General features: G+C 40.6%; 1 protein-coding gene across 1 annotated transcript; it reads left to right on the forward strand.

The window, feature by feature from the left end:
* Window positions 1–311: 311 nt before the first annotated feature.
* On the forward strand, window positions 312–15,218 carry kiss1 (KiSS-1 metastasis suppressor). Its single transcript, XM_052473763.1, has 3 exons — window positions 312–1,088; window positions 14,210–14,344; window positions 14,612–15,218. Exons 2-3 carry the CDS (start codon window positions 14,254–14,256, stop codon window positions 14,866–14,868), a joined length of 348 nt encoding a protein of 115 aa, XP_052329723.1. The 5' UTR covers window positions 312–1,088; window positions 14,210–14,253; the 3' UTR covers window positions 14,869–15,218.
* Window positions 15,219–16,099: the final 881 nt, after the last annotated feature.

The following is a 16,099-nucleotide window of genomic DNA, read 5'->3' on the forward strand; positions in this document are numbered from 1 at the left end:
ACAACTTAATTACCCTGCATTATGTGCTGGACGGGTCTAAATACAACTTAATTACCCTGCATTATGTGCTGGATGGGTCTAAATACAACTTAATTACCTTGCATTATGTGCTGGACAGGTCTAAATACAACTTAATTACCCTGCATTATGTGCTGGACGGGTCTAAGTACAACTTAATTACCCTGCATAATGTGCTGGACGGGTCTAAATACAACTTAATTACCCTGCATTATGTGCTTGATGGGTCTAAATACAATTTAATTACCCTGCATTATGTGCTGGACGGGTCTAAATACAACTTAATTACCCTGCATTATGTGCTGGATGGGTCTAAATACAACTTAATTGCCCTGCATTATGTGCTGGATGGGTCTAAATACAATTTAATTACCCTGCATTATGTGCTGGATGGGTCTATATACAACTTAATTACCATGCATTATGTGCTGGATGGGTCTATATACAACTTAATTACCCTGCATTATGTGCTGGACGGGTTTAAATACAACTTAATTACCCTGCATTATGTGCTGGATGGGTCTAAATACAACTTAATTACCCTGCATTATGTGCTGGACGGGTCTAAATACAACTTAATTACCCTGCATTATGTGCTGTATGGGTCTAAATACAACTTAATTACCCTGCATTATGTGCTGGACGGGTCTAAATACAACTTAATTACCCTGCATTATGTGCTGGACGGGTCGAAGTACAACTTAATTACCCTGCATTATGTGCTGGATGGGTCTAAATACAACTTAATTACCCTGCATTATGTGCTGGATGGGTCTAAATACAACTTAATTACCTTGCATTATGTGCTGGATGGGTCTAAATACAACTTCATTTTGTCCAATTCAGGGGATTCACTTCTGAGAAATTCTGGAAATCACCAAACAGATGAGAGAACAGAGGGATGAAAGGAGAGATAGAAAGAAGGGAGGAGGTCCAAGCACACCAGGTTACAACACAGGGATGATGACGCAAATGGTCACCCTACAAAAGCCCCTTTGGGGTGGGTAGTGAGGACACAGTCGGAGTGGTCTACATATCTTTCCTCTTCAGGCGGCTCCACAGGGAAACAGGTAAGCCAATGTTGTTCCTCCCATGGTAGATTTTGTTATGGTGAACAGAATATGTATGCCATTGCCTTGAAACTGAGTGGTTTGTCATCCTGGTGTTGAAATCAACCACATTGATTGCTCCTGGTTCTAAACAAATAAGATATTTGGCCTAAATTTCAGCAAGTAGAATTCAAGAAAGAAACTGGGTTTCCAGGAAGTTCAAGATGTCAAGAATCACCTATTTTTGTCAGTCTATCGTTCTCTTTATTTACATTCAATGTACTGTACATATGCCTTGTCAAGGTTTTCAGGAACGTAGTAAAGGTTGTGGTTAGTGTGGTGTACTGTAATGCACCAGAGGAGTGCCAGGTTTACCAGATCCACAGCTGAGGCAGGCAGTGATCAGTATCCCTTTGTTAACTGAGATCTGCACTGCAGGATCAGTGTCTTTGACTTTAGCGGAGTATGGAAAGCAGATAAACTACTAGGTTACAGACCTCTTTAGTGTTTAACGAGCCAGAAGAGTCAAGGCTTGAGTCAAGGTTCCCCTCCATCAAAACCACAATCTGGAGGTTTCTGAAGATGATATTATTTTTAGGATAATTCTATTTTTGTATGCATTTTAACAGACACTTTTATCCAAAGTCACTTACAGTCATGCGTGCATACTTTTTAAAATATATATATATTTTTTTTTTTACATATATATGTGTTCCCAGGAATCAAACCCACTATCCTGGCATTGCAAGCGTCATACTCTACCAATTGAGCTACATAGGACCATGTCTAGTTTGAATTTATGAGTACTACATTCAACTGGTTACTGAAAATATTCTGTTGGTCCAAAGTGGATTTTTCTTTAGATTATTAATATGATTCAGGATTTATTGGTATATGAAAACCTTTTTTTAATCTTAATCTTTTAATTCTTATTTTCAATGATGGCCTAGGAACAGTGGGTTAACTGCCTGTTCAGGGGTAGAAGGACAGATTTGTACCTTGTCGGCTTGGGGGTTTGAACTTACGATCTTCCGGTTGCTAGTCCAACACTCTAACCACTAGGCTACCCTGCCGTAGCTAATGTTTCCCTTCCGCTTAACTGTCCAAAGTAAGCAAGTCAGGAAAAAATAATTAGCCAATAAAAAGTGATTCAGGGCTCCCTGGAAAGCTCCTTGAATATGAAAGATTTGGAAATGTTTTACTTCTCATCGTTACAATGTGGTGTTTGGGAAGAAATGGGACTCTAGCAGTGAGTAAACAGGATACTTGAATATCAAGCGCATCCCGTCAGCCAGAGATAACTGAGGAAGTAGTGGTTGGTAATGATGTCACAGACCTTTGATGCTCGTGTTTGAAGTCAACTGTTGAGTTTTTGAGAGAGTGTGTGTGTGTGTGGGGGGGGGATAGGAGTAGGAGGAGATTCTGTTTTGTGTGTGTGCGCGTCCGTGCGTGCATGCACAATAATCTATGTGTGTGTCTGAAAGAGTGAGTTTCTGTCTTCGTTGAGAAGAGTACGAGCAGCTCTGGGAGTATTCAGTCAGCTGTGGGAGGTCAATACCCCAACCTTTCCCCTGTGTTCCTCCTGTGTGCTCTGCAGGGTGAGTTGCTTTCATCTCCACAGAGCAGGTGTCATGAGTTAACACTGAGGTCACATTGGCAAGTTGCCCAGCAACCACACACATCCCTGACACATCAAACTGCCTTTTACATACATCCCCAATAGATCAAACTGTCTTTTACATACATCCACAATACATGAAACTGCCTTTTACACATCTCCCCAATACATCAACTGCCTTTTACACACATCCACAATACTTCAAAATCCCAGGGCAGCAGCATAGCCTAGTGGTTAGAGCATTGGACTAGTAACTGCAAGGTTGTATGTTCAAATCCCTTAGCTGGCAAGATGCTAATCTGTCATTCTACCTGAACAAGGCACCCACTGTTCCTAGGCGGTCATTGAACATAAGAATTTGTTCTTAACTGACTTGCCTAGTTAAATAAACATCGACTGCCTTTTACACACATCCCCAATACTTCAAACTGCCTTTTACACACATCCCCAATACATCAAACTGCCTTTTACACACCTCCCCAATACATCAAACTGCCTTTTACACACCTCCCCAATACTTCAAACTGCCTTTTACACACCTCCCCAATACTTCACACTGCCTTTTACACGCATCCCCAATACTTCAAACTGCCTTTTACACACGTCCCCAATACTTCAAACTGCCTTTTACACACCTCCCCAATACATCAAACTGCCTTTTACACACATCCCCAATACATCAAACTGCCTTTTACACACATCCCCAATACATCAAACTGCCTTTTACATACATCCCCAATGCATCAAACTGCTTTTTACACACCTCCCCAATACTTCAAACTGCCTTTATCACACATCCCCAATATGTCAAACTGCCTTTTACACACATCCACAATACCTCAAACAGCTTTTTACATAAATCCCAAATACATCAACTGCCTTTCACACACATCCATAATACCTCAAACAGCTTTTTACATACATCAACTGCCTTTTAAACACATCCCCAATACTTCAAAATGCCTTTTACACACCTCCCCAATACTTCAAAATGCCTTTTACACACATCCCCAATACATCAAACTGCCTTTTACACACCTCCCCAATGCATCAAACTGCTTTTTTACACACCTCCCCAATACCTCAAAAAGCTTTTTACACACATCCCCAATACATCAAACTGCCTTTATCACACATCTCCAATACGTCAAAATGCCTTTTACACACATCCACAATACCTCAAACAGCTTTTTACACACATCCCCAATACATTAAACTGCCTTTTACAGATCTCCCGCAATACGTCAAACTGCTTTTACACACCTCCCCAATACATCAAACTGCCTTTTACACATCCCCCAATACATCAAACTGCCTTTTACATACATCCCCAATACATCAAACTGCCTTTTACAGATCTCCCGCAATACATCAAACTGCCTTTTACACACCTCCCCAATACATCAAACTGCCTTTTACACATCCCCCAATACCTCAAATAGCTTTTTACACACATCCCCAATACATTAAACTGCCTTTTACAGATCTCCCGCAATACGTCAAACTGCCTTTTACACACCTCCCCAATACATCAAACTGCCTTTTACACATCCCCCAATACATCAAACTGCCTTTTACATACATCCCCAATACATCAAACTGCCTTTTACACACATCCCCAATACATTAAACTGCCTTTTACACACATCCCGAATACATCAAACTGCCTTTTACATACATCCCCAATACTTCAAACTGCCTTTTACACTCCTCCCCAATACTTCAAACTGCCTTTTACACACACCCCCAATACATCAAACTGCCTTTTACACACATCCCCAATACTTCAAACTGCCTTTTACACACCTCCCCAATACATCAAACTGCCTTTTACATACATCCCCAATGCATCAAACTGCTTTTTACACACCTCCCCAATACCTCAAACAGCTTTTTACACACATCCCTAATACGTCAAACTGCCTTTATCACACATCCCCAATACTTCAAAATGCCTTTTACACACCTCCCCAATACCTCAAACAGCTTTTTACATACATCAACTGCCTTTTAAACACATCCCCAATACATCAACTGTTTTTTACACATCTCCCCAATAGATCAACTGCCTTTTATACACATCGCCAATACATCAACTGCCTTTTTCACATCTCCCCAATACATCAACTGCCTTTTACACATGTCCCCAATACATCAACTGCCTTTTACACATCTCCACAATACTTCAAACTGCCTTTGACACACATCCACAATACTTCAAACTGCCTTTTACACACATCCACAATACCTCAAACAGCTGTTTACACACATCCCCAATACATTAAACTGCCTTTTACACACATCCCCAATACATCAAACTGCCTTTTACATACATCCCCAATACTTCAAACTGCCTTTTACACACCTCCCCAATACTTCAAACTGCCTTTTACACACCTCCCCAATGCATCAAACTGCTTTTTACACACCTCCCCAATACCTCAAACAGCTTTTTACACACATCCCCAATACATCAAACTGCCTTTATCACACATCCCCAATACTTCAAACTGCCTTTTACACACCTCCCCAAAACATCAAACTGCGTTTTACATACATCCCCAATGCATCAAACTGCTTTTTTACACACCTCCCCAATACCTCAAAAAGCTTTTTACACACATCCCCAATACATCAAACTGCCTTTATCACACATCTCCAATACGTCAAAATGCCTTTTACACACATCCACAATACCTCAAACAGCTTTTTACACACATCCCCAATACATTAAACTGCCTTTTACAGATCTCCCGCAATACGTCAAACTGCCTTTTACACACCTCCCCAATACATCAAACTGCCTTTTACACATCCCCCAATACATCAAACTGCCTTTTACATACATCCCCAATACATCAAACTGCCTTTTACAGATCTTTCACACTGCCTTTTACACCTCCCCAATACATCAAACTGCCTTTTACACATTACCTCAAATAGCTTTTTCCATCCCCAATACATTAAACTGCCTTTTACACAATACGTCAAACTGCCTTTTACACACCTCCCCAATACATCAAACTGCCTTTTACACATCCCCCAATACATCAAACTGCCTTTTACATACATCCCCAATACATCAAACTGCCTTTTACACACATCCCCAATACATTAAACTGCCTTTTACACACATCCCGAATACATCAAACTGCCTTTTACATACATCCCCAATACTTCAAACTGCCTTTTACACTCCTCCCCAATACTTCAAACTGCCTTTTACACACCCCCAATACATCAAACTGCCTTTTACACACATCCCCAATACTTCAAACTGCCTTTTACACACCTCCCCAATACATCAAACTGCCTTTTACATACATCCCCAATGCATCAAACTGCTTTTTACACACCTCCCCAATACCTCAAACAGCTTTTTACACACATCCCTAATACGTCAAACTGCCTTTATCACACATCCCCAATACTTCAAAATGCCTTTTACACACCTCCCCAATACCTCAAACAGCTTTTTACATACATCAACTGCCTTTTAAACACATCCCCAATACATCAACTGTTTTTTACACATCTCCCCAATAGATCAACTGCCTTTTATACACATCGCCAATACATCAACTGCCTTTTTCACATCTCCCCAATACATCAACTGCCTTTTACACATGTCCCCAATACATCAACTGCCTTTTACACATCTCCACAATACTTCAAACTGCCTTTGACACACATCCACAATACTTCAAACTGCCTTTTACACACATCCACAATACCTCAAACAGCTGTTTACACACATCAGCAATACATTAAACTGCCTTTTACACACATCCCCAATACATCAAACTGCCTTTTACATACTTCCCCAATACTTCAAACTGCCTTTTACACACCTCCCCAATACTTCAAACTGCCTTTTACACACAACCCCAATACATCAAACTGCCTTTTACACACATCCCCAATACATCAAACTGCCTTTTACATACATCCCCAATACTTCAAACTGCCTTTAACACACCTCCCCAATACATCAAACTGCCTTTTTACACACCTCCCCAATACATCAAACTGCCTTTTACATACATCCCCAATGCATCAAACTGCTTTTTACACACCTCCCCAATACCTCAAACAGCTTTTTACATACATCAACTGCCTTTTAAACACATCCCCAATACATCAACTGTTTTTACACATCTCCCCAATAGATCAACTGCCTTTTATACACATCGCCAATACATCAACTTCCTTTTACACATCTCCCCAATACATCAACTGCCTTTTACACACATCCACAATACATCAACTGCCTTTTACACACATCCACAATACTTCAAAATCCCAGGGCAGCAGCATAGCCTAGTGGTTAGAGCATTGGACTAGTAACTGCAAGGTTGTATGTTCAAATCCCTTAGCTGGCAAGATGTTAATCTGTCATTCTACCTGAACAAGGCACCCACTGTTCCTAGGCGGTCATTGAACATAAGAATTTGTTCTTAACTGACTTGCCTAGTTAAATAAACATCGACTGCCTTTTACACACATCCCCAATACTTCAAACTGCCTTTTACACACCTCCCCAATACATCAAACTGCCTTTTACATACATCCCCAATACTTCAAACTGCCTTTTACACACCTCCCCAATACATCAAACTGCCTTTTACACACCTCCCCAATACTTCAAACTGCCTTTTACACACCTCCCCAATACTTCACACTGCCTTTTACACGCATCCCCAATACGTCCCCAATACTTCAAACTGCCTTTTACACACCTCCCCAATACATCAAACTGCCTTTTACACACATCCCCAATACATCAAACTGCCTTTTACACACATCCCCAATACATCAAACTGCCTTTTACATACATCCCCAATGCATCAAACTGCTTTTTACACACCTCCCCAATACTTCAAACTGCCTTTATCACACATCCCCAATATGTCAAACTGCCTTTTACACACATCCACAATACCTCAAACAGCTTTTTACATAAATCCCAAATACATCAACTGCCTTTCACACACATCCATAATACCTCAAACAGCTTTTTACACACATCCCCAATACATTAAACTGCCTTTTACACACGTCCCCAATACATCAAACTGCCTTTTACATACATCCCCAATAATTCAGACTGCCTTTTACACACCTCCCCAATACTTCAAACTGCCTTTTACACACCTCCCCAATGCATCAAACTGCATCAAACTCAAACAGCTTTTTACACACATTTCAAACTGCCTTTATCACACATCCCCCTTCAAACTGCCTTTTACACACCTTCAAAAATCAAAGCGTTTTTTACATCAAACTGCTTTTTACACACCTCCCCAATACCTCAAACTGCCTTCATCACACATCCCCAATACTTCAAACTGCCTTTTACACATCTCCCCAATACATCAAACTGCCTTTCACATACATCCACAATACCTCAAACAGCTTTTTACATACATCAACTGCCTTTTAAACACATCCCCAATACTTCAAAATGCCTTTTACACACCTCCCCAATACTTCAAAATGCCTTTTACAGATCTCCCGCAATACATCAAACTGCCTTTTACACATCCCCCAATACATCAAACTGCCTTTTACATACATCCCCAATGCATCAAACTGCCTTTTACACACCTCCCCAATACTTCAAAATGCCTTTTACACACCTCCCCAATACTTCAAAATGCCTTTTACACACATCCCCAATACATCAAACTGCCTTTTACACACCTCCCCAATACATTAAACTGCCTTTTACACACATCCCCAATACATTAAACTGCCTTTTACACACCTCCCCAATACATCAAACTGCCTTTTACATACATCCCCAATGCATCAAACTGCCTTTTACACACCTCCCCAATACTTCAAACAGCTTTTTACACACATCCCTAATACGTCAAACTGCCTTTATCACACATCCCCAATACATCAACTGCCTTTTACACATGTCCCCAATACATCAACTGCCTTTTACACATCTCCACAATACTTCAAACTGCCTTTGACACACATCCACAATACTTCAAACTGCCTTTTACACACATCCACAATACCTCAAACAGCTGTTTACACACATCAGCAATACATTAAACTGCCTTTTACACACATCCCCAATACATCAAACTGCCTTTTACATACATCCCCAATACTTCAAACTGCCTTTTACACACCTCCCCAATACTTCAAACTGCCTTTTACACACACCCCCAATACATCAAACTGCCTTTTACACACATCCCCAATACATCAAACTGCCTTTTACATACATCCCCAATACTTCAAACTGCCTTTAACACACCTCCCCAATACATCAAACTGCCTTTTTACACACCTCCCCAATACATCAAACTGCCTTTTACATACATCCCCAATGCATCAAACTGCTTTTTACACACCTCCCCAATACCTCAAACAGCTTTTTACATACATCAACTGCCTTTTAAACACATCCCCAATACATCAACTGTTTTTTACACATCTCCCCAATAGATCAACTGCCTTTTATACACATCGCCAATACATCAACTTCCTTTTACACATCTCCCCAATACATCAACTGCCTTTTACACACATCCACAATACATCAACTGCCTTTTACACACATCCACAATACTTCAAAATCCCAGGGCAGCAGCATAGCCTAGTGGTTAGAGCATTGGACTATTAACTGCAAGGTTGTATGTTCAAATCCCTTAGCTGGCAAGATGTTAATCTGTCATTCTACCTGAACAAGGCACCCACTGTTCCTAGGCGGTCATTGAACATAAGAATTTGTTCTTAACTGACTTGCCTAGTTAAATAAACATCGACTGCCTTTTACACACATCCCCAATACTTCAAACTGCCTTTTACACACCTCCCCAATACATCAAACTGCCTTTTACATACATCCCCAATACTTCAAACTGCCTTTTACACACCTCCCCAATACATCAAACTGCCTTTTACACACCTCCCCAATACTTCAAACTGCCTTTTACACACCTCCCCAATACTTCACACTGCCTTTTACACGCATCCCCAATACGTCCCCAATACTTCAAACTGCCTTTTACACACCTCCCCAATACATCAAACTGCCTTTTACACACATCCCCAATACATCAAACTGCCTTTTACACACATCCCCAATACATCAAACTGCCTTTTACATACATCCCCAATGCATCAAACTGCTTTTTACACACCTCCCCAATACTTCAAACTGCCTTTATCACACATCCCCAATATGTCAAACTGCCTTTTACACACATCCACAATACCTCAAACAGCTTTTTACATAAATCCCAAATACATCAACTGCCTTTCACACACATCCATAATACCTCAAACAGCTTTTTACACACATCCCCAATACATTAAACTGCCTTTTACACACGTCCCCAATACATCAACCTGCCTTTTACATACATCCCCAATAATTCAGACTGCCTTTTACACACCTCCCCAATACTTCAAACTGCCTTTTACACACCTCCCCAATGCATCAAACTGCTTTTTACACACCTCCCCAATACCTCAAACAGCTTTTTACACACATCCCCAATACATCAAACTGCCTTTATCACACATCCCCAATACTTCAAACTGCCTTTTACACACCTTCCCAAAACATCAAACTGCGTTTTACATACATCCCCAATGCATCAAACTGCTTTTTTACACACCTCCCCAATACCTCAAACTGCCTTCATCACACATCCCCAATACTTCAAACTGCCTTTTACACATCTCCCCAATACATCAAACTGCCTTTCACATACATCCACAATACCTCAAACAGCTTTTTACATACATCAACTGCCTTTTAAACACATCCCCAATACTTCAAAATGCCTTTTACACACCTCCCCAATACTTCAAAATGCCTTTTACAGATCTCCGCAATACATCAAACTGCCTTTTACACATCCCCCAATACATCAAACTGCCTTTTACATACATCCCCAATGCATCAAACTGCCTTTTACACACCTCCCCAATACTTCAAAATGCCTTTTACACACCTCCCCAATACTTCAAAATGCCTTTTACACACATCCCCAATACATCAAACTGCCTTTTACACACCTCCCCAATACATTAAACTGCCTTTTACACACATCCCCAATACATTAAACTGCCTTTTACACACCTCCCCAATACATCAAACTGCCTTTTACATACATCCCCAATGCATCAAACTGCCTTTTACACACCTCCCCAATACTTCAAACAGCTTTTTACACACATCCCTAATACGTCAAACTGCCTTTATCACACATCCCCAATACTTCAAAATGCCTTTTACACACATCCACAATACCTCAAACAGCTTTTTACACACATCCCCAATACATTAAACTGCCTTTTACACACCTCCCCAATACCTCAAACAGCTTTTTACATACATCAACTGCCTTTTAAACACATCCCCAATACATCAACTGTTTTTTACACATCTCCCCAATAGATCAACTGCCTTTTATACACATCGCCAATACATCAACTGCCTTTTTCACATCTCCCCAATACATCAACTGCCTTTTACACATGTCGCCAATACATCACCTGCCTTTTACACACCTCCCGAATACATCAACTGCCTTTTAAGCACATCCCCAATACATCAACTGCCTTTTACACACATCCACAATACGTCAAACAGCTGTTTACACACATCCCCAATACATTAAACTGCCTTTTACACACATCCCCAATATAGCAACTGGCTTTTACACATCTCCCGCAATACGTCACACTGCCTTTTACACACATCCACAATACTTCAAACAGCTTTTTACATACATCAACTGCCTTTTAAACACATCCCCAATACATCAGCTGTCTTTTACACATATCCCCAATATATCAACTGCCTTTTACACACATCCCCAATACATCAACTGTCTTTTACACATCTCCCCAATAGATCAACTGCCTTTTACACACATCCCTAATACATCAACTGCCTTTTACACATCTCCCCAATACATCAACTGCCTTTTACACATGTCCCCAATACATCAACTGCCTTTTACACACCTCCCGAATACATCAACTGCCTTTTACACACATCCACAATACTTCAAAATGCCATTTACACACATCCACAATACCTCAAACAGCTGTTTACACATATCAGCAATACAATAAACTGCCTTTTACACACATCCCCAATATATCAACTGGCTTTTACACATCTCCCGCAATACGTCAAACTGCCTTTTACACACATCCACAATACCTCAAACAGCTTTTTACATACATCAACTGCCTTTTAAACACATCCCCAATACATCAACTGTCTTTTACACATCTCCCCAATAGATCAAGTGCCTTTTATACACATCCCCAATACATCAACTGCCTTTTACACATCTCCCCAATAGATTAACTGCCTTTTACACATCTCCCCAATACATCAACTGCCTTTTATACACATCCCCAATACATCAACTGCCTTTTACACATCTCCCCAATAGATTAACTGCCTTTTACACATCTCCCCAATACATCAACTGCCTTTTACACATCTCCCCAATACATCAACTGCCATTTCAGTTCAGTTCAGTGTGTCAATTCGGAGGGCATGTTGTCCGGTCCTCTGGCAGTCTCTATGGGGGTGCCAAAGGGTTCAATTCTCGGGCCGACTCTTTTCTCTGTATATATCAATGATGTTGCTCTTGCTGCGGGCGATTCCCTGATCCACCTCTACGCAGACGACACCATTCTGTATACTTCTGGCCCTTCCTTGGACACTGTGCTATCTAACCTCCAAACGAGCATCAATGCCATACAACACTCCTTCCGTGGCCTCCAACTGCTCTTAAAAGCTAGTAAAACCAAATGCATGCTTTTCAACCGTTCGCTGCCTGCACCCGCACGCCCAACTAGCATCACCACCCTGGATGGTTCCGACCTAGAATATGTGGTCATCTATAAGTACCTAGGTGTCTGGCTAGACTGTAAACTCTCCTTCCAGACTCATATCAAACATCTCCAATCTAAAATCAAATCTAGAGTCGGCTTTCTATTCCGCAACAAAGCCTCCTTCACTCACGCCGCCAAACTTACCCTAGTAAAACTGACTATCCTACCGATCCTCCACTTCGGCGATGTCATCTACAAAATAGCTTCCAATACTCTACTCAGCAAACTGGATGCAGTTTATCACAGTGCCATCTGTTTTGTTACTAAAGCACCTTATACAACCCACCACTGCGACCTGTGTGCTCTCGTCGGCTGGCCCTCGCTACATATTCGTCGCCAGACCCACAGGTCATCTACAAGTCCGTGCTAGGTAAAGCTCCACCTTATTTCAGTTCACTGGTCACGATGGCAACACCCACCCGTAGCACACGCTCCAGCAGGTGTATCTCACTGATCATCCCTAAAGCCAACACCTAATTTGGCCACCTTTCCTTCCAGTTCTCTGCTGCCTGTGACTGGAATGAATTGCAAAAATCGCTGAAGTTGGAGAATTTTATCTTCCTCACCAACTTTAAACATCTGCTATCTGAGCAGCTAACCGATCGCTGCAGCTGTACATAGTCCATCTGTAAATAGCCCACCCAATTTACCTACCTCATCCCCATACTGTTTTTATTTATTTACTTTTCTGCTCTTTTGCACACCAGTATCTCTACCTGCACATGACCATCTGATCATTTATCACTCCAGTGTTAATCTGCAAAATTGTAATTATTCGCCTACCTCCTCATGCCTTTTGCACACAATGTATATAGACTCTTTTTTCCCTTTTTTTCTACTGTGTTATTGACTTGTTTAATGTTTACTCCATGTGTAACTCTGTGTTGTTGTCTGTTCACACTGCTATGCTTTATCTTGGCCAGGTCGCAGTTGTAAATGAGAACTTGTTCTCAACTACCCTACCTGGTTAAATAAAGGTGAAATAAAAAAATAAAAATAAAAAATGTACACATCTCCCCAATACATCAACTGCCTTTTACACACATCCCCAATACATCAAAATGCCTTTACACACATCCCCAATACATCAAAATGCCTTTACACACATCCCGATACATCAACTGCCTTTTACACACATCCCCAATACATCAAAATGCCTTTACACACATCCCCAATACATCAAAATGCCTTTACACACATCCCCAATACATCAAAATGCCTTTACACACATTCCGATACATCAACTGCCTTTACACACATCCCCAATACATCAAAATGCCTTTACACACATCCCAATACATCAACTGCCTTTTACACACATCCACAATACGTCAAACTGCCTTTACACACATCCCCAATACATCAACTGCCTTTTACACACATCCCCAATATGTCAAACTGCCTTTACACACTAAACCAACCCCTGCTAAGATGCACTGTATCCATTTACAGAAGTGAGGTGAGCAGGTTGACAATATACAGTCATATACATATACAGGTTTTTTTTACCATGCTTTATTTTGGCTAGATAATTCACTTTTAAGGCCTTCCTACTACCCTAAGGTCTATTCAAATGTTGTTCATTACTGCACCTTTAATGTACTGGACTTCTCTCCTGTGTTTCTCCTTACAGATACATTAAGCCAAGCGGTGGGTTCTAGGTTAACACCACCAACCATGCTGCCGTTCACCGTGGTTCTGATGTTAATCGCTTCACTAACAGAGACTTTCCCCACTAGCAGTCTCAGATACTCCCACTATACCCAAGGTACAGTCACTCAAGTAAATTAAATAGTGTCTGTAAATACAGTATGTATGTGGACAAATTATCAGTGGTTTAGATCAAATGAGATGAGATAGAAAGCATGAAGGTCATGCTTCACATGAGTGTTAGTCCTAAAATCATCATTTAGACTATGACATGACAGTATTATAACAGAGATATAAAGGGTGACTGAGACGTGTTGTTTTTGCTGTGGTGACTGTTAAAGCTCATATTGGGATCTACAATGCAATATAAACTTTGTTTCCACAGGGGAGAGTCCAGACAATGCAATACTAAAAGTCTTGAGAGATTTATCCACTGCATCAACAGAGGGCCCACCCCCTGACAAACGTCCTGCTCTTCTACCCAATGACGTAGACAAACCACTGCTAGAGGCGGAACTACCCAGAAGGGTGTGGTGGTGGTGGTACCCAGCGAAGCCCCACCCACAAAACAGGATTCGTCAGAATCGAGCATGGAGGTCCTCATACAACCATAACTCCTTCGGCCTACGTTACGGGAAATGATAGTTATTAGGATGGGCTCTACGTCTCTCAGTTATGTATTTAATTATATTTTGAACAGTGCCTGACAATATGATGTAGGTAGATATATTAATGTGTAAAAAGCAGACAAAATCCCAAGGCCTACACTTGAAATATTGCTATATCATCTATGACGATTCATGACAGCTATTGATGAAATTACTTTATAATGAATTTACAATTTCTTGTTTACAACAGCCACTGTCATGTGTTACCCATATGTGTGTGGGTGAACCCTATGTTTTGCAACATATTTCCGTTCTGATATCTGTGATAGTTTTATGAATGCAACTGGAAATCAAAAAGATGACACCATTCAATAAATGGGCACTGTAATCCAGCAGACTGAAATGTAATTTATCTTCAGCAATACTTTCAAGCAACTCCACCTCATGTGTTATCAGTTCAACATCAACATGGTTTCCTCTCTACAGAGTGGTTGTGGTCAACACGTTTTCACTGGGGGTTTGGCTTATTTGTCTGATCTATTGGTCTATAAACTGCTCAAGCATAAGATGAACTATGTGGAAAATGTTTTAGAATGAAGTAGCCAAAGCATGTAGACACTCAGAGACAACTGCACCTTTACTGGGTCAGAGACCTTGGGCCTAGAGTAGTAGGACTTTAATACTGTACATGAACATGAAGATAATCTCCAGTTTTCTTATCGGGATGCTTCTGCTTACCAGGTTGGAAGGTAAGGTTCAACAGAACAGACCACAATGCATTAAGGGGGGGTACTAAAGTAACTAAATAAAGTAAATTCATAAACTTAATTAGTAGTTAACCAAACATGAAAACATTTAGTTTTATTGACTAAAAGGCAGACAACAGTGTTAAAAGCCCATAGATTTTGTTGAGTGGCTAGCCCTAGCTAGCATGGTTTAAAGCTACTGTTCTGTTCACTGAAATGTATATTACAGTACAAGAAAATGAATGACAGTGTAGAAAAAGGCAGATCACAAAACGGGTCCTGTGTGAATTATACCAGATCTGGTATCCTCATTCGGACATTTGCATGCAAATTAGAACTAAATAAAAAAATATACAAAGTGTCAATTCTACAATTTCAACAGGTGATTCGGGAGTTCAGCTAAATAATGGGAAATTTGAAGGCTGTGGGATTTAAGTGTTCAGATGGTTACTGGCTATGGAAATGTCCAATTTGGCCTATCATTGAAAACTGTGAGCAGCTTTTTGCCAAGTTTCCAGA

Source organism: Oncorhynchus keta, chromosome 21, assembly GCF_023373465.1.
Source record: "Oncorhynchus keta strain PuntledgeMale-10-30-2019 chromosome 21, Oket_V2, whole genome shotgun sequence".
In the NCBI taxonomy this organism is placed as follows: domain Eukaryota; kingdom Metazoa; phylum Chordata; class Actinopteri; order Salmoniformes; family Salmonidae; genus Oncorhynchus; species Oncorhynchus keta.